Source organism: Notolabrus celidotus, chromosome 14, assembly GCF_009762535.1.
Source record: "Notolabrus celidotus isolate fNotCel1 chromosome 14, fNotCel1.pri, whole genome shotgun sequence".
Taxonomy (NCBI): Eukaryota; Metazoa; Chordata; class Actinopteri; order Labriformes; family Labridae; genus Notolabrus; species Notolabrus celidotus.
In genome coordinates, this window is record NC_048285.1 from 15,930,972 (window position 1) to 15,956,627 (window position 25,656).

Here is a 25,656-nt window from a genome sequence, read left to right on the forward strand (position 1 = left end):
TAGATTATATCAAGAGTAATGTTAAAGTCAAATCAACAGACTTCTTGTACAGATATGTTGTTTTGTAGTCATCCAGAGGTGGAATTGATGCTTTGATCACTGAAAATAATGAGCGTAACAACACCTTTAAAAACTGTGGTGCAGTTACTTAGGTGTTTTATGCAATGCGGTTCATTTGCATAGAAAAAAGATGGTTTTGTTCCAAATGAATGCATAATGGCTCATTTAAATGTATGCCAACAACACTGGCACACAAAGACAGTGATTTCTCTCTCTCTTTTTCTCCTCTATCACTCTTTCCAACCCCAACTCAGTTGAGGCAGATGGCTGTCAAACATGTGTCTGGTTCTGCTCGAGGTTTCTGCCTGTTGAAAGGAAGTTTTTCCTTGTTGCTTCAACTAGCTAAATACTGCAAGGTGCAATGCTCATGGTGGATTAATATGAGATAAGATCGTGTCCTGTTTGTAAGAGGGGACTGGATCTTATCCTGTCTTGATGTTGGGTTTTTTTAATAATATAACATAGAGTACGGTCTAGACCTGCTATGTTTGTAAAAGCATCTAGAGGTAACTCTAGAGGTTGCAATTTGGTGCTATACAAATAAAGATTGATTGAATGATTGATTGATATTTCCTCGCCGCCCTGGTTAAGGAGAATTTAACCCTTTGCCCATGCTTTTTAAATTAGACAATGTCTTGTTGGCTCATTTGCACACTTTTAGTGGGCACAAAAGTTGTGTTAACCTTCAGTGAATCAGGCTCTCAGGATGTTATGATACAATAGCACTCATTACTCTTCACATTGCAATATCATAAATTCCTTGGGGTTTAAGTTAGAGATGACACCTTGAGGATAAATTAGATCTGTTGGTGCATAACTACATTATCTTAACTGCATAAGGGGCAGAAAGCTATTGTTCTCAACATGCATCATCAACAGCAGACATGTGAGCAAAGTTGTTTTCAGCAGAGGAGGGGCAGTCGAAATAACAGTACCTGGGTGAAGTTGCTTTTATACGCTGTTAACACCAGTAACCATAGCAGCCTCACAAAGGCGTGTTTACAGCCCTGTCATTACAGTAATTATATATTGCTCTTGTTATGGAGTATGTGCATGATGGTTTTCGAACATTTTCCCTCCACACATTTATAAAAAACTCAACTGTGTTTGTGCCAACTGCATGTGTGCATGAGAGTGTATGGTTTCCATCAAATCTTTCAGCTGTCCCCAGCATGGTGGAATTGTAATCACAGCTTAAGTTTTCCAGCAACTGATCTGAGCTTTGTGTTAGCTGTAAGCTCAGCATGGGATGAACACCCTGCAGGGCTCTAATGTCAAGGCCACTGTGCTTTGAGTTCAACCAAGTTTTCTGTTTGATGGAAAAAAATCCCTGCAAATGACAAAAGCCCTTTTTTAATCCTGGCAGCTGATTTTGGAAAGTGCCCTTAAGTGACACTTGATGTTGCTTCACACATGAGATAATCTAATCATGTCTTCCTAAAAAATAATCAGGCTAATATTAATCCAGGCAAAACAAATGGTGACTGTAACATTTATATAAAGTGTACAAAGGAAGTCCTTGTTAGACTGGATTCAGAATGTTCTCTTCTTTCTTCTTTTCTTCTGAACTACATTTTCTAAAATTTCATGTCTTCCCATCTATGACATTTTCTAAATATCACTTCATAGAGAGCTCTATAGAAACAAAACAAAAGAAACACATGAGCCCATCTCTACAAGGCAGAAAACTAAGGGGGAACAGGTAAAGGGAATAAAGGTGTTATCATGTTTTCACTGTTTTGTATGTCTTTTGAACCTGAGTCTTCAGTCTTGTATCCTCAGCTTGGCAGCCTGATAGATGGCACACATTTAGATAAAACATTTATCTGGTGTCTCAGTTTAACTGACCTCCTCACTTTTTACAATGTTTCAGCTTCTCTGCCTACAAATCCTACTGATGAGTCATATTTATTTTTTGGCACAGTGCTGAGCCGGTTACGCATGTATTGCTTTATTCAGACAAGACATACAAGCCACCAAACTATAGTTTGACTTGGATTATAAGGCAAAACTGTCACTGAATAATTAAAAGGGTACCACGGTTGTTTGATGTAGAAGTAATTTAACCATCTCCTAAAAAGTCTATTCTTGATCCAAGCACTGCTTTCTATAGACATACAGTAGATTTTACTTTATCTATCTTGCATAATTTTTTTAAGAAAGCAGTAGTAATTCAGTTATCTAGTTAACATATGAGTTTATGAAAGGGTTTTCAGACAGGATTTGTTGATATGCAGATGACACTCAGTTATACTTGACAATGAAGCCAGACAGAATTGATAAATTGACAAAACTCAAAGCATGCCTTGAAGGAATAGTTCAATTTTCTAGGAAGTGTAGTTCATTGGGTAGATAACAGTTAGCTCAGTCCCTCTTTAGAAAAAAAAACAGCCAGAGTTGCTACAAAGAGACTCAGTTAAGTGTCCCTGTACACAGTTCTGAAAGGAAACACTTTGCAAAGTGTACCGACAGACTGGTCTATCAGTGAGTGTGTTTTTTTATGAGGTTTCTCTTAAAAGTTGACCTGTCCACTGTTGCCAAGTTCTTGCTCATTGGTTGATTAATGTAGGGTCTCTAATTAATACCACTAAAGTATAGTCATCGTGCTCTTTGTAAGTGTAAGTGTAAATGTGAAGTGTCAAGGTAAGTGATAAATGGACTGCAATTAAATAGCCTCTAGTCTTGAGACCACTCAAAGGGTTTTCACAGTACATGTCACTTTCACCCTTTCACACATGCATACATTCAAATTGCAGAGGCTACACAAAGCGGCCATCATTACTAATTAGTCTTACTCACACACATTCACAGGCCACTGACACCAAGTGCAATTCAATGTTCAGCGTCTTGCTCAAGGACACTTTGGCATGTGGTCTGCAGGGGCTGGGGATCCAACCTCAGTTGAGAGGCAACAGACTCTACTTCTAAGCTATAGCTGCCCAATTAAGATGGGGATGTTTCATAGATAAAAACTTTTGATCAATTATCTTCTATCCAACACATTTTAATCAGTGTACATATATTTATTAATTCATGAAAAAAGTCATTGCAAATTATTTCTACGGATGTCCCTGTACACACCGCTTTACTTCATTATCATAATCACATTTAAAAGGTCAGAGCAAAGTGGTTTTGCTAGTTTTTTAGTTGGAGATCCTGTAAAGCAACATTTATTTGTGTACAGCCCATTTATGTAAGGATTTACATAGATATCTGTAAGAGACTGTTGAAAGTCCATTACTGGTACGAACAACTTTTTAAAAGGTTAAATATCCAATATTATTTATGCAGGCAATATATCACACATTCCGGTACAGTAGTTTGGTTGTTATGATTGCCTTTTGGTTGACAGCACAAGGAGGGGGAACGGGAGATGGAGAGACAGAAAGAGAAAGAGAAACTCAGGAGAGGGAGAGAGCAAGAACTTGATGGGATAGAGAACAGTCATCTTTGTGCCAAGTGATGTTTCCCCACATTCACACCATTGAAACCAATTGTGTATTGGTATACTGCTATCAAATGTGGATTCTTTCCAACCTGCACTTACATTTATTAAAATCACAAAAAAACTGCTTTTTTATCACTTTATATTTAATTATCTAGTTGAATACAATATGTTTGTGTGTGTATGTTAGTGCAAAGAGAAGAGTGAGAAAAGACTGAGTGAGAGAGCTAAAGGAGCATAACCAGGCGTGAAAATGCCATGACAGCCTCTGTTTTCGCCACACACATTGCTGTAGAGTCCACAATGATTTAACAGAACTAAGTAGTGTATTGCCATACTATATCAAACATTCTTTCTCCCAAATTCACTCTTACTTTATAACCCACTAGCTTTCATCAGATAATGTGTTGTATTCAAGGTTTATACATTTATTTTCATGTGTGATTGTGAGTGCAGAGAGAGAGAGATCACTGTCGAACATGACTCTGGTTCTGCTCGAGGTTTCTGCCTGTTAAAAGTACGTTTTTTTCTTTGTCGCTGTAACTAGTTAATACTGCGTGGTGCAATGCTTCTGGTCGATTAAGATGAGATCAGACTGAGTTCTGTCAGTAAGAGGGGACTGGGTCGTATCCATAGACTGTGAATAAAAATGGACAGCGTTGCTCCACCTCTTCCCGTTGTACGGTTCTGAAGCAAAAAAATCCCGCTCCTGGGTGCCGCCATTGTGCAGCCAGAGCCTGTGAAGCCACTGTAACAAGCTCCGCCCTACAGCGCAGCGTCACAAGAAGCTGTGTGTCCTTTGAAGTTTCACTCTACAGCGGCTGTGAATCAAAGGAAACCCGGAAGTAAAACCCCGTTTTTTAAACTCTAATAACCAACGAAGAAGAAACTTTTCAGGAAAAAGAGGCCTAGAACACAAAACAGTCAAATACTAACTACATATCACCACAGCATACAGATGTGAGAAAAGTTCGTACGACGTGTATTTATTTTTTTAAGTTTGACTGCTCCCCCATTCAAATGAATGGAGACCTGCTATGTTTGTAAAAGTCTCTTGAGATAACGTTTGTTGTGATTTGGCGCTATACAAATGGAGATTGATTGATTGACATATCTTTAATGTGTTTCCTAAAAATCTATGTGTTTCCCACACATAAAATGCTTTTTGAAGAACACTTAAAACATATGCAGGAACTTTTAAAGAGGATTCTTCAATTAACAGATGTTGGATGGTATAGCAAAGTTTAGCTGAAGTAAATGTACTCTATCTCGTTAAGGGGCTGAGTAAACCTAAAGGTACAGCCTCTACACACAAACGCAAGGAAACAAAAAAAAGAGTCTCATAAACTCACATCCCTTTGCAACCAATTTCACTTCTGGTCTCTACTGGGCTGCTTCTCCAAACCTTATTGATTTCTCCTGAACAATTCCAATCTCCCTCACCTCTACTCAAATCAGTTATGTCTTGTGTACTCTTGTAGCTGACACATACAGTGGGTGTACACAGCAATATTAACTGGAAATGTAATACAGCACAGATACTGTAGTATCAACTTAAATTCAACGTTTTTGACACAGTGCAACACAAATGAAAAGTTGTGAGCTTTTGTACAGTATGTCTGTTTCTACAGTTATTTTACTGTCACCTTCAGTTCATACAGTTACATAAACTTACAGGTGTGAAAGAATCAGACTGTAAGGTATCTATGCGAGCAAGAGAGTCACAGTGGACCATCCAACTGCAAGCCCTTGTTTTGGTATTTTCTGCGAGTGTTTTGAATTTAACTTGAATTCACTTTTTTATACTTGTGCCTCTGCTACAACTCAACTGATAAAAGGCTTGATTGACATAATCAAACACACTTTGACAAAAAAAAAAACATTGTTGTCATACCAGAAATACAGATTGTACTTCCACATGTACTTTGAATGTCACCTCAGTTGCAGAGAAGGTGGAGGTTTTATCCCTGTTGGATTATTAGTGACTTAGATTTTTCCCCATTCAAAGGTGAAAAAAGAAGACAATGAAGGGAGTCAAAAGCACTGAGAAAATAACACATGGCTATGGTAATAATTATTTCATTAGTAGGGCAAGCTTTTGAAATGGCAGTAGGATCCTCACAACTATGGAAAAAAATGCTAAAGTTAAAGTTTAAGAAAAAGAGGTAGGAAGATTCCAAAAAGTGTTTGTCCACTGTACCCCAGTGGCAACACACAAGCAAGGTTCAACCTGCCTGCTGTTGTTTCTATACTGCAGGACTGCAGGATTTTCTGGGAGAAACATTTTAAGAATTCATCACTCAGTAAGTCTGCATCAGTGCAGAGTGCACCCAGGAGAAGGAATGGAACTGGACAGTATGTGGCATGTGTGTGCTGTGAGGAAAAAAAGGTTAGCAGCTTGCATACAAGTGCTAATGGTTCAGATAATTTTCTTTTGCAGTGGCTTTTTCTTTATTTTGTCAGTCAATTAAAATTGGTTTGCACATGTAAATACACACATAGGGCCTGTGCTCCCCAACCAATTACTGCAGCATGGTTGAAGGCAGTGTGTGTGTGTGTGTGTGTGTGTGTGTGTGTGTGTGTGTGTGTGTGTGTGTGTGTGTGTGTGTGTGTGTGTGTGTGTGTGTGTGTGTGTGTGTTAACAGCATGGTAAAGTCATGCAGACCTCCCTGCAGTCAATCTGTCTCTCAACTCCTCTCAGCGAATGAAGAGATAGTGAATTATCTACAGCTGCACACTGTCTGTGTGAGAGGTCATGATGACTTCACTAATCACTTATCAATTGTTTCACTCTCCAGACCTCTCCCAGGGGATAATCAGTTTTAAAAAAATCAATTTAGTTTTAATTAACTGGTGTGAGGCATTACTCTTGGAGACACAGACGCTTGTTGTGTGATGCTGTGGCATTTCAGATACATAATAATTGAATTGGTATTCTGTTATACTTTGTACTGTGAAATAAGCTTTTTAATGGAATCAAAAAAAGTGATTTGATATTTGCTCAGACATTTATGATAATCTATAATATATATTTATAACATTAAATCCTATATTTTTTATAGTCAATTCAAGGCAACATCTCTAGAATGAAAAGAAATGCATGGGCAGATCTTTACCGCATTGGAGGGACACAGGTAGCACAAGATGGACTGTACTGTACAGTCTTCTACAGTGGCAGCGCATTTTGATTTAATTTTGTTTACTCTACACATCTGTGCCTATTATGATAATCAATAAGAGACTGCATTTTTAACAAAAGTCTTCTTCTGTACATGAAAGTCGATAAAACTGAGGAGGAGAGTAGATAAAGCTGGAAGTAAGGACAAAGCTTAGGTCATAAAAACTGTGGAAAAGATAAGTGCAGTAAGAAAGCTATCTGTAAAGTCAGGAGTCACATGATTCCTTTTTAATTTTCTCTTCACATCTCATCACTGCTCCCTCTGTCCTGCAGTCCGTCCCTTGCATAATGACAATTGGTGAAGAATACTAATTCATCTGCCGGTTCAGTTGTTCTCCCTCATTAGCACACAGCAAACAAATCTGATGCAAAGAGTCAGTGTTAAGACAATGCTTCTCAAAGTACCCTGAATCTTAAAATTCATACATTTTCTCAGCTGTTTACTGTTAATGAGCTACACATATGTTAGCATATGGAGGGGGAGTGGATTTCAGAATGTTAAGGATGATGAAAAATGCTGCAAAATTAAGCATTACAGAGTATACAGAATGTAATAATAGAATACAAAGATACAATTATTTATGTTCAAACTTAGTTCACATTTTAAATTAACAGCAAGAGGTTATTAGTAGGAGGAATAATTAAACAGGACAATGACTTAGTAGCCTAACTAATAGTTTTTTATACCACAAACAAATTCACAAAAGATTTTTTGCCACATATCAACAGTGCCAGTTTGCAGAAAATGCTCTAACTGTGGAGTTATAATGTGTTAATGTTCAACATCTTTTGCTGAGATGAGATAACAACATGATGATTTGGCCAATACAAGTTCTGGCATTCACAGTGGCACCTTGTTATTTTTTTAGTGGATAGAGCTAATGAACCAAACCCACTCTTCAGCATCATTGAGCAACATAACAATTACTCTTGTCTCCGGTAACATTAGAGGTTAAAAAAGAAAAAAAACCATTGTGCGATCTCTGCTTATCACCAATTATACAGTAAAATACAATTTAACATATTTTTGAGGTCAAAGGTGAACTAATTATAAGCCAGCCACTCCATTCAAGGTCAACATGCTATTTCATTGTGATATAACTCTGGTAATTTCATTTGAAAAAATACGCTGGCATTGGCTTAGTTTGTGAGTTTCAAAGTTTCAAAGAAAGCCTTGGGTCTTGAATGCACCTAGAGATGTATTCCAGCAAGAAAAGATACTATCACAATTTATCTTCTAACTTCTTCAAATCATCCATAACTGACAAAGACACTTATTTTCTACTCGTCTTTTTTTTTTTGACTGATTCATTCTAACTAATTGCAAATTAATCACACAGTTTATATGCGTATATACTATACTCTAATCAACATCAGATTGGAGAAGTATACTTACTTTATGCTTACCTTTCTATTTTAAAGGTGACATATTATGCTCTTTTTCATCAAAATATATTGGTCGAAGAGGTCCCCACAACATGTCTTTAAAGTTTATTGCTCAAAAAAACACTTTGAAATCAGATTTTGGTATGCCTGTAAACCCCTCTTTTTCAGCCCTGCTCAGAACAGGCTGTTTTCTGTGTCTGTGCCTTTAAATGAGAATGAGCTCTCTGACCACGCCCCCTCAGGAAGTGGACCCGCGTTACTTCAACCCTCTGAATTTGATCCAGAATCTGATCCTGACGGAGAGGCACCTGCAGCAGGACCTTTCTGAACGATTGGTCACAGATTTAGTGTTTCTTGTTGTTTTATTTGTCAGTATGTCGACGTGTGTCATGGTACACAGCTCCGAACATGTAGCTATGTGACTATGCTAACTAGCACTAGCACTTTTCCATGAAAAATAAAAATCATCCACTAGATCTTCAAATCTGCAGACGTGGGGAGTAAAACCGACCTTTGTGTTTATTAAGACAGCCTACAACTAGGATGCCTCCCTCCTAAGCTCCTTGTCAGCACACGTGTGCAGGTAATGAAAAACAGAGGAGGGGTTGAGTTGTATTTTATACAGTCTATGGGCTGAACAAGCTCCGAGCTCTGACTTCCGTTACAGACCGGATGTCGTTGTGACGTATGAAAAACACTGAAAACTGAAACGGCTCGTTTCAGCACACATTTACAGAAAGGTGGAGAAATCAGAACAGGGGCAGAATGGATTTTTTTCATTTTCGGGGGGGTTGTAGACATGCCAGGGACACATATTTCAGGTAGAGAACCATTAAAAAGTTGATTTTGCATGATATGTCACCTTTAATTTCAAAATCGTTGAATCAGTAATTTTGATGATGCATTTTATGCTCACTAGAGTTAATTTAAAGAAGTTCAATAGATTGTAATTCCATGCAATTTCTTTTTATATTGCAAGTTAAACCAGATTTCTCTTCAAATGCACTGTCTTCTTTGGGTTTCAAAAAGTGAATATCCATTTTCTGACTTGACATTCCAATACATCATGATGGTGTTTTATTTAACTCCACTTTGAACACATTGTAATGCAACCATATGTCATCTCATTTAGTGACCTACTAGCATCTATCCTGCCATTTGTAAAGTGGATTTCAACATTGGATTAGTACTTTTGATCTTTGGGACTTGCTGCAGAGTTTTGGGTAAGCTAACAAGGCTGCTTTGAGTGAAGGAGGAGAAGGGTGCCTTTCCCGCAGAAGCTGATGGAGTGTTTTCAACCTGAAGACAGTTGCGTCTTCCCAGTGTTGTTACCTTTTTGTGTTCTTGTGTGTTTAGTATCTTGACTGTTTACTCCCTCTGTGATTTCCTGTGGTCTTGTTGTTGAGTTGGTTTTTGGTGTTTTATTTTGTAGCATATTCTACCTGTGTGTGTTAAGTTTAGTTTTACTTCCTGTGTTTTCCCTCCTTTGTGATTGTCTTCACCTGTGCCTCGTTGGTCTCACCTGTGTCTCATTACTTGTTACCCAGTGTGTCAACAGTCTCTGTACAGTTTCCTCCCTTCTGTGTCAGTTCTTTATGTGTGATGTGTTGTGTTACATTTCGATGAGTGGGGTCGTGATTCCTGTGTCCCCTGGATTTAGTTTTAGTAAGTTTTGTTTTGGTTTATTAAAACCTTTTTAAGTTACTCTGCATTTTGGGTCCTCCCCCTTTTGGTTTTCTAACTCCGTGACACAAAGGTACTGCATTACTGCAAAACTTTCAGCCATCCTCGTAAGAAACTGACAACTAGAAATCATCTGTGTGCTGTAAATTATTTGTTAGCTGGGAATTCAATTTTATTCAAAGCCTGTGTTAGACGGTTGAAACATATTTGTGCATCAGTTATTTGATTTATCAAACGTTGATCAACTCAAGATATAACGCTACGTCATGGGACCTGATAGCCTTGATAGCAGTAAGATAAGCTCAAGCATTATAGATTTTTCAGTTTTTAAAAATGTGGTCCTTAATAGAACCTTGTTTCCATTTCTTTATTGATTCATGCTCAAGGAGGTTTTTTTCTTCTTTCCCTCAACAAAGTCACTGCTGTATCGCTCTGGTTTTCCACAGGATGGCCAATGATCACAAACACAGAACGTGAGTGCGTCAAATATGACAGCCCTAATAAATATATATCTTATATTCTTATACATCTTTTGATTTACAAATATTTGTTAAAATAAGCAGTCCATGATTTGATTAAACTATTATGGAAATCAAGCTTGTAACATTGAAATTGGACTTTCTTGGACCTTCATCATGCTGTTGCACAGTGGCTCTTTAAAGTATGTGACCAAATATGTGCCAAAGACACCAGCTCCTTCAGTCATGCAGTTCACACAACCAGCAACAAATGGAAACAAATCATGACTAAGGGTTTGCTTTGTACATGTTTATCAGCTTTGAAAGTTATGCATACCATATTGTGTGTATTTGTATATTCTTAATTATACTATAACAGTCCTGCTAAATTGTGATCACACCTCATATGCATCCTTATCTGTTTTGAAACTACTCCTTTATAGAACAGTTGTGAAACACCATTTAACATCCCACTCTTTGCCCTCCATCTTCCTCCTCTCCCCTGCCAGCACCATGTCCACCCTGAGCGCAGCATGTGGCAGGCAGCTGGCATTATGCTGACCTTTTCTGCACCACTCTGCTCAGCCAGTTTGAGTCAGACCTCTCTGTCTACAACAAACCACCTGGGGCAGCAGAGCTTAGAGCCGACCTCAAAGCCAGACACTACACCCTGAAAAACAAAAGTTCTACATTGTAGCAAAACACCTCTTTAATCCACCACTGACACAAAGACAAATGCTTTTGGCACATCTCCATGGTGCTTTGATATACAAAGCATGCTTGCTACTTTTTAGATTGAAGTATTTGTTTTAGAACGATCATCAGCATCATAACCACATATTGCTGCATAACGCAATATGATACCAAAATGCAATTAAAATCATAAACTAGAAATGTTTTGGGTCACTGCTGCTGCACATCATAGAGCCTCTCCTCAATCTCAATTTATTTGCATGACTGAAAATGAGGAAAATTACTCTGTGAATGCTGGAGTGTGAAATACTACATGCTGTGTGAAGCCAGGCGTCTGATCTGCCTTATGCTGTCTCCTAGAAAGATGCTTTTATTTAACTTTAATTGCTCTCTCTCTTTTATTCTCCTCCGTCCCTCTTTCCAACCCCAACTCGGTCAAGGCAGATGGCTGTCTAATATGAGTCTGGTTCTGCTCGAGGATTCTGCCTGTTAAAAGGATGTTTTTCCTCACCGCTGTAACTAGCTAAATATTGCGAGGTGCAATGCTCTCATTAAAAGGAACCCAGACTGTGGGGACTAATAGGCATAAATCTGCTTTAATGTTTGTCTCATACTAGAATGCTTTGTTAAATAGACATGAAGAATTGTTATTTCTTTAAAGAGCGAAATTTATAACATATTTTATAACCTACGAGCGCAGCCATTGTTTTACTAGCACAATGCAAGCTGGGTTGATGATGTGTAATGGTTGCGTCTTGCCGAGCCTCTGGTTTTCGCTGTGTTTACTCGCTGGCTTTCAGGAGCGTGAAAACCATAATAATGCCATGCTGTGCTGCGTTTGGGTATAATTTCCAGTTGAAGGGAAACAAGGGGACTGGTGTAAGTCTACACAGATTTCCAAGAGACAAAAAGAGAAGAAAGGAGTAGGAAATTGCTTGTGGACGTACACAACTTCCAAAGGACCCGCGGCTATGTTCTCGCCACTTCACTCCAGATGCATTTGATGCATTTGGCCGACCCATGCTGGTGAAAGAGCTCACAGGTGCTGCTAGTTATAAACGGAGACTGAAGCCAGTGCTGTGCCGTCAGTTTTCGTTCATAAACAGACAAAACGCCCACGGGAAAAGAGTGAAGTCCGCCCGAGGAAACGCCATAGGCAGGAGACGCTGGATGTGCTCCTGCGGGGATGTCAACATCCCGCACCTGCAGATGTAGCCTCTGATGGCGAACCATCGGGCACGATCACGATCACGACCACGACCACGACCACGACCACGACCACGACCACGACCACGATCACGGAGGAAGCTGACGACGAGCCCCCCGATCAGTCAACACAGCAGTCCGTAAGTGTACATTGTTCTCCAAATAAGAGTGATGTTGATCAGACGGAAAAACACACATCTGATGCAGCGGTACAGTGGCCAGCGGATGCGCACCAACTTATTACTCAAGACCACATTTATGCTGCTAATTGTGAAAATGAGCTGAAAAAACAGTTTCAGGAGGACAGTCAGTCTCTGGATCTTTTCCTCTCAGATGATGACTTTTTCAGCGAGGGCAGTCAGCCACTGTACAGACAGTCTGATCCGGAATATAACATAAGTTCATCAGAGCCTTCCCAGAGCACCCGGGAATCACATGCTTCACCTGACACGCATGAAGAAAACAGCCTGTTGCAACCAAATGACGTCACTACCCAAACATCATTGCGACGCAAAGAACAATGGCGGCCTAAGAGTGAAAATATTTTTTCCAGTCTTATACAAACTAAGATATTTTGAGAGATTTTATTATCGTTTTTATATAGCTGATACAAACATTTATCATATAGGAAAATACATTTAGGTAGCCGGGGTTCCTTTTAAGATGAGATAAGACTGAATCCTGTCAGTAAGAGGGGACTGGATAGTATCCTGTCTTGATGTTGGGTGTTTGTTCATTAATTAAAATAGAGTATGGTCTAGACCTGATGAAAAGCATCTTGAAATAACGTTTGTTTTGATTTGGTTCTACACAAATACAGATTGATTGATGGATGGATGGATGGATGGATGGATGGATGGATGGATGGATGGATGGATGGATGGATGTTTAGGATCTATGCCTCTATGTGCAATTTAGAATAGTTCTTCCGTTTGTATGAAGAAGAAGGTGTTACACTTGATAGGCCAGGAAACAGCTTTAATTTGAAGGGTTGACAAATTCTCAGAAACATGCTACTGTAGGACCAGAGACTGAATCAGAACTAAAGCTAGAGCATATACATAATGTTCTCTTGTCTCCTCTACCACTGCTGTTAAGAGACCCTTTGCCCTAAGACAGTGAGGGAAGTCTTCTATTTGTGGATTAATCCTGGTGAAGGTCAGACTCTTAAAGCTAGCTTAAAACTCATTTAAGGACTAGAGGTTGGAGCTTGGGTTTATATCATGGCTAATCCAAGACCTTAAGGGCCTCCTCTTAACACGTAGATTGAAGATTTATTTAACTATTGAATTTAAAGGATCCTGCAGATATGCCTGTTGTAACTGACTGTAGCCCAGCTTAGTGGTGTATTGGCTAACAAGCTAAAGTAACCTCGCTTGTCCAAACCCCTAAGAGAGTCATAATCTTGATTGATTCCACTGATGTTACGCAATATTTAACTTGGGAAAAAAGTTCCTCTTCTAGCAGCTCAGAGAGATTTTAGAGTTGTGGAGCTGACTCTCAAAGAGACACATCACATATGTATACATAATATCACAGTATGCCGCAAAAACCCAACAGCTCCTGCAGTTTCAGTGGGTTTTCCATAAGAGATCTGATGGGGAAAAAACTATAAATATTTCAGTTTCTAGGGATCTGAGTTGTGAGTGATTTGGTTTTACTCTAAAACTTCAAAAACTGGGCTGTGTTTTAATGTATAAATTAACCACATAGCTCACTCTGCATTCAAGTACTCTTGTGATCAGTCAAACAGGACACGTTAAATCCTTCTGCCTAGATCCATCACATACTAAAGAGTCTGAATAATTGAATTTTGGGATTCATTTATGGGAAATCAAATGGGAAATCTTGTTAAGAATAAATGAAGAATATAAAACTTTCACTTCTATCTCATAACAGACACAGCCCCTTCATAATTACAATATTAAAAGATTCAGTGAATTATCACTCCTCTGCAAAGTTCTGTGAGTGTCCATTCTCTGATGTTTTAAGCTCTTGAGTGACTTCAAGGACATTGTTCTGACTTTTGGTTAGTTTGGTTTGAAGAATCAAAACCCTGTAAAAGAAATTATAGATCAACATAGGAGTCTGATAATTAAAGATTTCTGATATGTCCTGTTTGAAACCCCTGAACAGTCCAGAAATCATTAAATTATGTAAAAAAATGTTTAAATTATTATCCGTTTTTTTGAAACAATGCTTGATTTGCACAAGCTTGTCAATCTATGGTAGTACAGATCTTGCTATAGAGTAACCTGTGCTATTTCTTAAAGCAGCATGTAAGTGTTTAACAAGTCCAACTCACCTATTCTGTTTGTTTGTCCTAACCAGGAGCTCTCCTGATATTGGAAAAATGAGGAAGGGAACATTGGGCTAATATTTTGGCGGACAAGAATAAGTTACACACAACCTGAAGCCAAGCTGGGGGTAGCTTTGACTGAGAAGAATTCTATCAGCAACCCATATCGACACACACACACACATACTCACACACACCAGACACATACACACACACAAATAAATAAATGTCTTCTGGAGCAGTACCAACTGATCGGGTTACATTCAGTTTACCTTTTTCAGAAAGTAAGCTGAATTATTTGTGTCAGTGAGTGAGTGAGTGAGTGAGTGAGTGAGTGTGTGTGTGTGTGTGTGTGTGTGTGTGTGTGTGTGTGTGTGTGTGTGTGTGTGTGTGTGTGTGTGTGTGTGTGTGTGTGTGTGTGTGTGTGTGTGTGTGTTTAGAGTTGTTGCTTAACCAATACATCTGAGCCTGATAGTTTTACTTCCAGACCAATTCTGAATTTAATATTGTTTGTTTGACTTTTGCCAAAGGAGTTCATTCAAAGTGTCAATGGCTCAAGCAGAGCTGGTCTACAAGAACAAACACTCTAGAGTGAAGACACATTATGTAAATGGTGAATGGACTTGTACTTATATAGTGCTTTTCTAGTCTGTCTGACTACTCAAAGCGCTTTTACACACTACTTGTCGCATTCACCCATTCATACCCATTCACTCACTGATGAAAGAGGCTGCTATTTAGTAAGGGACCATCAGTATTAGCTAATCTCATTCATACACATTCACACACCGCTGAACAACAGTGGGAGCAATTTGGGGTTCAGTGTCTTGCTCAAGGATACTTCGGCATGTGACTGCAGGAGCTGGGATCAAACCGCCAACCTTCCGATTGATAGACGACTGACTCTACCCACTGAGCCACAGCATGTAAATAAAGTAAATATAGTAAAGGACATATAGACCTGTGAGAAAGTTTCTTTTTTAAGTCTAAGTGAGAATTGCATTATGGGTGATAAACAAAGAACAGTGTCTACTCACCAAGTCCTAAGCAAGATACTCTGAGTCCTGACTTTCCAAGGTTCCTGCAAAAACAGAATGGAAGAAATTACTGTATGTACACTGAAATCACATGCCTGTATTTAACCACACATGCCAACAGATCTTTAGTCTGAGAGTCAGTTTTGATGATCGCAATTTTTTGTATTAAGTTCTGCAAAGCATGGATGGTATAAAAAATACCATTCTCTAATTTAACAATAACGGAGTTCACTTAATCACATTATGAGTTGTTATTTTAGGACATTTCAACCTATTATGTATTGAAAATAGTGAATGTGGCATATGTCTTGTTGTATCTCTTGTACGTGTATTCCCACTTGTGTTTCCAGTTAATCTATTGTGTTTCCTGTTTTATTTCTTACTTCTTGCCCCCTGTGTATCTGGTTTTGTTTTACTTCCTGCCCTTGTGTTTCCCTCATGTTTGATTGTACCCTCATAAGTGTCTTGTTGTCTGTGTCTCTCATGTGTATTTAGTCCCTGTGTTTCCTCCCTTGCGTTGTCAGTTTATTGTGAATGTCTCCCTGTGCGTCTTCTCTATGAGTCTTCCTGTGTTCCCAGTACTCTCGTTTTTTCCTGTCAATTTTGTATTAAGTAAGTTTCTGTTGAACCTTTTACTTTTGCTCTTTTGTTTATTAAGTCTTTATTTTCTTCCCATAGGTTCTCTCTCCATTTTTTTCCCCATTGTGAGAGGCAGACTTTTCATTTTGGCAAGATGCTGAATGCAGCTCTGCTTCTGATCATCACATGACAGCTTGACAGTGTTTCAAATTGCTCCATGACAGGAAATTGAATTTCGATCTCCTGAACCTCCAGGTAGAAGATCTGACACTGTTCACCTCCCATCATGTCAAGGAATTGTTTATTGACTCTTTAATGTTCTTCTTTCCAATCAGCAGAGTGGAAAACAAACACCCAAGAGAAACAGAGTCACAAAAGTAAAAACATCATCACACTAATTGGGTAAAATGAAAATCCTTAAAACTTGTTTACTGGAGAGAGGATAATTAAGTGTGTTTGGGAGTGTTTCTGCACATGCGTGTCCTATAGGTATTCAATGCATCTAATTAGCCCACTAATAGCCTCCTTAAGGTGTCGTTAAAACAACACACAATTTCTGCTTAGAATGACACTTTCAGTGTGCATAGTATCTCCAGAAATCTCAAATATGTACAGTAATTAGTTAATCCCTCCATGAACCCACACCTGCCTCTGCAAACTCATCAACCAAGAAACAAAATGCTGACCTAACAAACCACTGAAGAAACTGCCCTTCAACTCTGTTTAGCTGAAAATCTCCCATTAATGTGTAAATTCAAAAAACTGAAGTATAATTGAAATTGCTGCTGCTTAAACTGTTACGATGAAACCATTTATTAAAAAGGACTTGATCTAGTTTAGTATATAGTTAACATTTATTTGATCACATAGAGAATCTTAATCCAATATTTACTCTCCTTCTGGCTCTTTTTTTGTTTGAGTGGTGTTGTTGTTGTTTTCGTAAATAAAAGCACAAACACATACAAAAAAAAACATTTGTGACAACTTAAACTATTCTAGTGACATTTATGAAAGAAAACAGACAGTTACATTTCACTGAAGCTTAAAACATTTAGCTAAGAGGTGCTTGACATTGAGAGAGGCACAGTTTCACTCTCAGATTACAGTAATACAGCCGAGGTTGAACCTCTTGTCTGTTTCACTATTGTGGATAGACAGGCAGATCCCCGCCATGTCCAATCAAGCTTGATGAACAGTTATTGTGCTGTCATGTCAGTTTCCAGAGAGAGTGTACATGGACTGATGACTAAACTGAAGCTACAGGAGAGAGAGAGAGAGACACACACACACACACACACACACACACACACACACACACACACACACACACACACACACACACACACACACACACTCACACAACCAGAATTCCAGTTTTTTGAGCAGGTGCACAGCTATAACTGCTGCTCCAATTCATCAGCTTGCAGGCAGTACAGGTGGTGTAGTGTTCCCGGGAGACCAGTGCATGCTTTGTTTTGTCGGCTGCTTTTGCTTGCTCAGGAACCTTGTTTGGAGAGAACTTAAAATTGATCTTGAAGTAAAATCCACATCATCATTTTTGTTTCAAAGCACACTATTTCTTATTGCACTTTAAAGAGCAGAGAGAAGAAGAAGAAAAAAAACCTACTGGCCGTCACACTTTGTGTACTCCTTGAATGAAAACAGTACAAAGTATGTCACAGTTAAGGTCTGCAACTCTTCAAGATGAAGCAGGACACATGCCATGCTGGACTTCCAATTTTAATCTGGATACTGTAAATGCAGAAAAGTAAACATGATGTGTCCTAGTCTTTCGTTATTTATCCAATATCTATAACTGTCCTAGTCTTGTGGTGTACCAAATAAGTTGTTCTGATTTTAGAAGCCCTGGAAATCTGAAAAAGAATGTTTTATTCAACAACTTTATGTCTTGCTCATAATAAATGTGAAAGCCTAATTTTTTGAGTCACTCACTACAAGCCCCAAGTACAAAGGCTTTTTCTGCATTACTGGAGAAAATACAGTATATTAAATGATTCAATCGACTGCTGCTTACATAGTGATAAAATGGTTGAATTGGAGTTCCACACTCACACAGAATCCCTATAATATGCATTTAAGCACAAACGTGGCCTCACTTAAAGCATCTTACTTTGCATTCATTTCAGGCTCAGCTTTGTGTATTGATTGAAGAGTACACTATTCACAGTTTTTAGCAATCTTTCATTTCTACCCACCTGTCAGAGCCACTCAGGATATTCATTGCTGACATGTCACCTCTGTATCCTTCAATATCAGAGTTGTTGATTGGGTGTAAAAAAAATAAGCCACCCTCTGCAAATCAATTTTGGATGATGGATTAGATCTTCTGTAACCTATAAAATATCTACATAGGAGGCTCACAATTTTGGACAAGGTGCTCTTCAACGACAGTACCAGGAGATGATTATTCATATATGCATACACTACATAAATGAGTTTAAAGCTGTGGCTGCAATTTCTGTAGTGTTTTTTTCTGCGGCGCATTTGTTTTCACAATAACTGTGAAAAAAGCCATATATTCACAGGATTGAATGCAAGTGTGACTCATACTCTTTACTGGAAACTTGCTGTCTTTCAACAAACAGGTGCAAGACCAAGCTTCAGCCCACCTTATGAGGGCTACCGCAGGTAATTCATCATATCTGCAATCAGACTGTTCAACACCAGCAACAAAATGTGACGTTAGTTATATGTCTGTAATCATTATCTTTTATTTCACTCCATGGCAGCTATTGTCTTCCATGGTCATTATTTATTAATCACAACCACAAACTGGTTGCAACCAGCTCATATTTGAATTGTGTTTTTTCATAATGTGTGTGTTTTTAAAAACATGGTGCAATTTTATCTGTACAGTGATTGGGCTTACTTATCTACTTATAAGATAGAAGCGTACATAGTGACTATATATCTGTACTATTTGCTACATTTTATTTTATTTCACCTCACTTATTATTATTGTTACTATTATTATTTATGTTATTATTACAATCATTATTATTATTATTATTAATATTATTATCATTACTACTACTGTCATTACTATTATTATTATTACTATTATTACTATTACTATAACTTTAATTATTATTGTCAATATCATTAGTATTACCATCATTGTTATTATAATTATTATTATTTTTTGTATTATTACTTTTATTGTTTTTATTATTATTACTACTACTACTATTATTATTATTATTATTATTATTATTATTATTATTATTATTATTATTATTATTATTATTATTTTAATAATATTATTATTACTATATTTATTATTGTATTCCTCTGCCCTGTGTTGTAAGCTGCTGGAACAAAAGAGTTTCCTCAATTGGTATCAATAAAGTATATCTAATCTAATATCTAACTAATGTAAATTAACCACCTGTTAAATAGTTGCACACTTATTGGGTTTACCCAGCATCCTTTGCACTACTTACCATTTTACAGCTGTCCCTTGTAGGTATGTTTATATGTATTTCTAATGATAATGTTTAATGTTGGCTTCTATACAAGTTTAATACGTGTAGTTTTAAGTTGGTACACAGAATGTCTACACATACCTGTTCAATAAAGCTGGTTCTGATTCTGGCAAGTAGCCTAATGTAAAGTTTTTCTTTTTTTCTGACAAAAGATGATCCTTTAAAAAGTTTTATGTAAAGGTCTCCCTGTAGTCTAGTCAGGGCAATCTTTTAAATTTAGATCATGTAGACTGGAGGCGCTGAGTCAGGCACTGGATGCCCCGCCAGCGATTAATGATGATGTCCCCATTCCCGGCCACGGCCATGAATGATGAGAGTCCAGGTGAACTCTATTTCAGGTTTTAAAAGAAACGCTTGGCTGGAGCCGGAGCAGATGGAGACAGATCTCCTTACAAAGCAAACGATGAAAAAAAAAGAACCTTCCCACTGTGATAAGTGGAATGAATACTAACAGATAGTCAATTTAGACAGAGCACTTATAGTTGCAAAGGAGAGATGGTGGGTTATTATTGTGACAGAGCAGTTTTTAGGGCCAATGTTTAACTCATTCTTTTCACCCCTGACAAAGTGTTCTCAAGACTATCTATTAATATGTCCCTCATTTCAAAAAGAATCAAACTACTGACTCATTTTCGAACGGACTTCAAAGAGCAGATCACAAAATAAACATAACTTGTTGGAGCAGCTGCTAACTCACAAAGCATTCACTTACTGTACAGTATGGGGTAGTGAGGTGGAAAGACACTTCAATAGTGGGGTATACTTTCTTTTACCCACTGTTTGACCTTTTTCTCCCGTGTTGACTAAAGTAATAAAGGAACAAATTACTTTTCTCCGATCAGCTTGGTTGGCCTGTGTACTGCTGATCCTTCACAATACGTCCTCCCATTCAGCTTTCACTGGGATAGATTGCAAGATGGATGAATGAGCTGCACTGAAAGGAGGAGAACAGATGAGATGGAGGGAATGATGCAGAGATGAGGAAAATAAGATTGCCTCTCTTGGGAGATGGAGTGAGAACATGATTGTTTCCCTCATTTAAAACCTCTTTCAAATGGCTCTTCATAGATATGCAAACACTTATAGCCACGCATATATATAAATAAATAACCAACCCCCCACTGCTCAACACTCACATGCCAATGCAGCCGTCCTTGCCCATCAAATATTTATTGAAATATAAACCCCCATAGCTGCTTTTCCAATCAAATCTACCATAAGAAGCCTTTCCCTTCAATGAGGCTATTCATCTCCACTTAAACATGTCTTCATTTGCCTGGTGATAGACAGTAATGACTTTCTCTAAGACCCCCAGTACTATGGCACTATCATCCTCTCTCTTTATCTGCCAAAATACTCTATCTCCAGCATGTCAACAGTCATCACCACAAATCGTCACTGATTTGCCCATTATCTCCTTCACTATTGTAGAGGAGGGGGCTGCTCAGTATTCAGGGTGAAATGTATTTAGGTTATGCTTTCAGTGTGCATTTTAAACTACATTAGTTTTTACATTGTTGGATCTTGAAGGCTCATCTAGAGTTGATGCTCTCTATCTGGCAAACTGCTAAGTGTGCCCGTGTGTATTCAACTCATCATGAGATAAATGACTGCACAGAAATCGTTTATTATTTGGCTAACCTTATTACCATGGTTAATGATAGTGTTTTATTTCTGTGTGCACTTCTCCTTTAACAATTACAAGGACGACTTGCAGAGGGACTGCTTCCACTTTTGTGACCAATTTTCAAAATGAACATTGAATTGCTGTTTACACTGCTGAAAAACAGTTACGAGCCACAAGAGAACGTCTAACACATTTCTCCATCTAGTTTAAAACAGTGTGAGAGTGTGTATGTTTGTGTGTGTGTGTGTGTGTGTGTGTGTGTGTGTGTGTGTGTGTGTGGGTGTGTGTGTGTGTGTGTGTGTGTGTGTGTGTGTGTGTGTGTGTGTGTGTGTGTGTGTGTGTGTGTGTGTGTGTGTGTGTGTGTAAGCGATCGGGAATGAGACTGGGAGAACAGAGGAGGGAGCACAGAAGAGCAGAGGTGCATGCCCAAGGCCACCTGAGCTCCAGATAAAGTAGGTTACTATGTCGCAGTAATCACTGAAATTCTGGCATCACACATTGTTTGTCTATTGCGACTCTTCACACCTAAAGGAGACGACAGCAGTTACCTCATAGTTCCTAATATTTCTATCACTACTGTTCTCATAACTTAACAAGCCTCCGCAAATGGTTCCCTCTCCAAACTATTTTGCTTTTAGCCCTCTCCCTTTTAATTATTTCTGGTTTGTTAGCAGTGGTGTACTCAGAACTTGGGGGGGTCACCCCCCTGGTGCCCTCATGTCCAAAATAAACCATGCTAAAGTGCCCTCTTGAATTCCGCTGTAGTAGAAAGAACATTTAAAACGTGCCTTCTCTGGTGCCCTTTCAGTGGAAAAACATTAAAAAGTACCCAATGGATGACCCTAAAATGTACAAAATGTGAAAGAAAGTGCCATATTGATGCCCCTCAAATGTATAAAAGGTAAAAAGGTGCTATTGGATGCTCCTCAAATGTACAAAACATAAAAAATGCCCTCTGGATGACTCTAAAATGTATTAAATGTTAAAAAAAAGTGCCCTTTAGATGACCCCTCCGGGGAATTAAATGTAAAAAAGTGCCCTCTGGTTGCACTTGTGGTTGATTATGTTATGTAATGTCATGTTTATCATTTAATATAAACAATAATATAGAAATATATCAATAGTTTTTTCTTTTCTTTTTTCATAATTCAATTTCCACCACAATTGGTCACAAAAATATTCACCACGACGCAGGGAATTAAGTTCTGGAGGTGTTCTGGAGGGAGGTCGTGTTACGACTGCATCAATACATTTAAATTCACCCAAAACATTGAATACCAGGGATTTGAAAGGAGGTGCCCCTCTTTTTGTTTTCGCCCCTGCCCCTAAAACAGCCGGAGTACACCTCTGTTTTTGATTTTTTAAACTGCTCTTTGTCCATTATGTAAATCTCCTCTCCTTGACCAATACTTAATTTCAACTCCCAGCAACTCAACCACCTTAAAAATTACTGGGATATCTTGCCAGCTTGGCTTATGATTGAAAATGTGTTAGCTATACCAAATTTCTACTGAATTTTCTCATTTCTCCCTGTCATAATGAAACAACGGGACATTGATCAAACCTATCACTGTTTATAAAGACAAGACATTTTAATATAGATTCTGGCCTTATTTTGGGTAAAGCTTATGAGACACCTTTGACAGTTCAACTCACACAACCAACATGCTCCTTGTGTGCAGCAGCCATAAGATCGCTATTGCTTCCTTGTTGTAAAAGTTGTAGTTTCATGTTACATTTCATTAAAGGTAAACTCATACTAGAAAAACTAAAGGGAAATGTGGATCAAGATGGTGATCATGTCTCAACCTCTCTCACTTCATTCAATGTCAGGGTTGTCATTCAAAAGCATCTACCTCCTCTCACTCACATGCATCCCATCATGTTTAAAACATGAAAGCTCTCTGTAATTGCTCTATCATGCATATACAGCACTATTCACAATTATAACTCTGAATGTCTCTCAAGGTGCCTTAGCAAAAACTTGTACAAATCAAAGCTAATCTTTTTGGGTCTTATCACTGCTGCTGAGTTTTGCTGCTGAGTCTGACTCTTTTTTTTACAAAACATGTTGAACCTCAGATTCCTCACCCATTGTAACATCTTTGCTGTCTTTACAGCAGAATACCATCTTTTTCAGTCTTGTGTTTTTATATCTGTAATTGGAGGAGCGGGAATCTGACACTTCATCGATATTTGTAATAACATATTTGCATAAAATCTTCTATTGGCAAAAAGGATGCCATGTTAATGACTTCATTTCAGAGGAAGAGAGAGCCATCTGCAGATAATTATCATGTTGTGTGGACTAATTATCCCTCCATATCTAATTGAGTGAGTAATTAAGAGATGGAGATTGAGGCAATGATTGATTAAAAAAAATTAAAAGGATCTGCTGTGATATCAGCTATTCACCCATAGCAGTGAATTCCAGATGAGAAAGCTGAACACTCTCCAATTAAATGTTGCAACTGACAAGCGATATGAGCTGTGTAAGCTTTAATGTAAATATGTTGACCAGATAGAAATTTGTAAAAAAAAAAAAAAAAAAAGTAACAGGGATATTCTGAGAATCAAAAGAACTGAGCAAGCAGAAAGAGAAAGACAGATAGAGAAAGCCTGATGCTGATAAACTGCACCAGAGAACCAAAGATCACAAAACACATTAATCAAGAGGAAACTACTGAGCTTGTATATTGTGATTCATGATGAACCAATTGAAATAAATAATTTAGAGTGAAATGTGAGAATGATGAAGTGAGAGAAATGAAACACACTCAAAGTCAGTATCATCACTGATATATGTCCTCGCTCTTTGAGGGTATTGTTTTCTTTCACTTTGTTAGCACTTTGTTAGCACCTACAAAATCTAACACTTGTGCCTGCAAGGAAGATGCACATGGACATGAAGAGAAGTGAGAGCTAGAGAAGTGGCAGAGAAAACAGTGATAGATCATAGCTGATGGTGATACGTGGTGATGGCTGGCACATCACACAATTTCTGACCTTTCACTGAACTTTGATCTCAGTCTATTACACGTAGTCCTTCTTGTGAAAACTAAAAGACATGCAGGAAGGTGGCAGTACCTGTGGATGCTTTCTTCCTATATTATCTATTAAATGATTTACTTTTTATTTTGGCAGGAAAAATAGTATTTGACAATTTTCAAACATGAATTAAAATCAGGCTTATTAACTGTGTCCCAATTCAGGGGCTGTAGCCTTTGAATGACCAAGCCTGAGATGGTCTGGTCTACAAAGAATTTTCTGTGTACCTCATCAGCTGTTCCTGCCTTTACACTGGCAGCACATATCACTGCCCCATTTCCTACCAACTGACTGGCTAAGCAGCTAGCATAACCACCCATAACCAACATTCCAAAGATAATATCAAGTTTCATGATGACTCTGTTTTATTAATGCTGCGAAGATCATCTTTATTGAACGGGAGGTTGCCGCTTGGTTTAAATCAAATACTATTATTTAAAACTGTATTTCTCAGCCACTTGAGCATCTGCCATCTGGTATAAATCGGTGCACAATGAATAGCAGGATATGTTGTGTGGCAAAGCATGCATCCGTTGCATACCTCCTTGGAAAAGAGGAGGTGCATTTGATGGAGCCTGCGGTCAAAACACAGACAGCAATGGGGGGCACAGAACCTTTCAATTCAGAGTAAAGTAGTTCTGGGGGCTAAAAGACCACAGGACTCTTGGTCAAAATGTACCTAAATTTTACCTCTGGGTTATGTTCTCTTTTAACTACAGAGCATGTTTGACAAAGAGAAAACGTTTTAAAGAACATATGTGAAGCTTCTTTTAATTCAATTTTTTTTTCAGTTTAAAATTTGAAAAAGAGTATAAAGATATATGTGGTCTACTCATCTCATTAGTTTGCCAAGTAACATTGCTCAATGCTACAACAAACAAACACAAAAGGGAAAAATCCCCCCTCACTATGTAATATACGGTAATATGATGCTGGCTGTAACCTCAGAGTAGTCATTCCCCTTTGTAAAATGCTACCTACAGTACTTCTCTTTTAAATAAACAGCTGAGTAAATCCCAACCACCACTCTGAAAAGTCCCATTTGAAAAGTAAGCAATCTGTATGTGCAAGTTGAAGTGTAAATGTGTGCCTCTGCAGTCACGCAGGCATGCATACATAAATACATGAATAGATTTGTGCACACTCTCAGTTATATGTACATGCACCTGCTTGCATGTTGTGCCTGTGTGTCCGTACCTGCGTGTCCGTATGAGATAAACTGTTTCCTGTGAACTATGGAGCAATCTCAGCTGTGGGGCTATTTCATGCTTATCAAAGCCTGAGCACTGAGTGGGTGGGGGGTGTGAAGAAGTAAGGGGGGAGGCTCTCAAAGCCTACATAGCCGCAGAGTAATACAGCAGCCTGCGTATGGGAGTAATATAAAAGCTGTCATCTAGCAAGTAAGGAGAGATAACACTACCAATAGCACCTCTAGGAAGCACACTTTCAGC

The 25,656-nt window shown here is 38.3% G+C and overlaps 1 protein-coding gene across 1 annotated transcript in view; it reads right to left on the minus strand.

Annotated features, from left to right (window-relative positions):
* Nucleotides 1-25,656, minus strand: part of kcnab1a (potassium voltage-gated channel, shaker-related subfamily, beta member 1 a) — an 87,927-nt gene that overhangs the window by 23,452 nt on the left and 38,819 nt on the right. Inside the window, exon 2 of the mRNA XM_034701541.1 lies at nucleotides 15,446-15,489. Coding sequence (XP_034557432.1) covers nucleotides 15,446-15,489 — 44 coding nt within the window. The remainder of the gene's footprint in view (nucleotides 1-15,445; nucleotides 15,490-25,656) is intronic.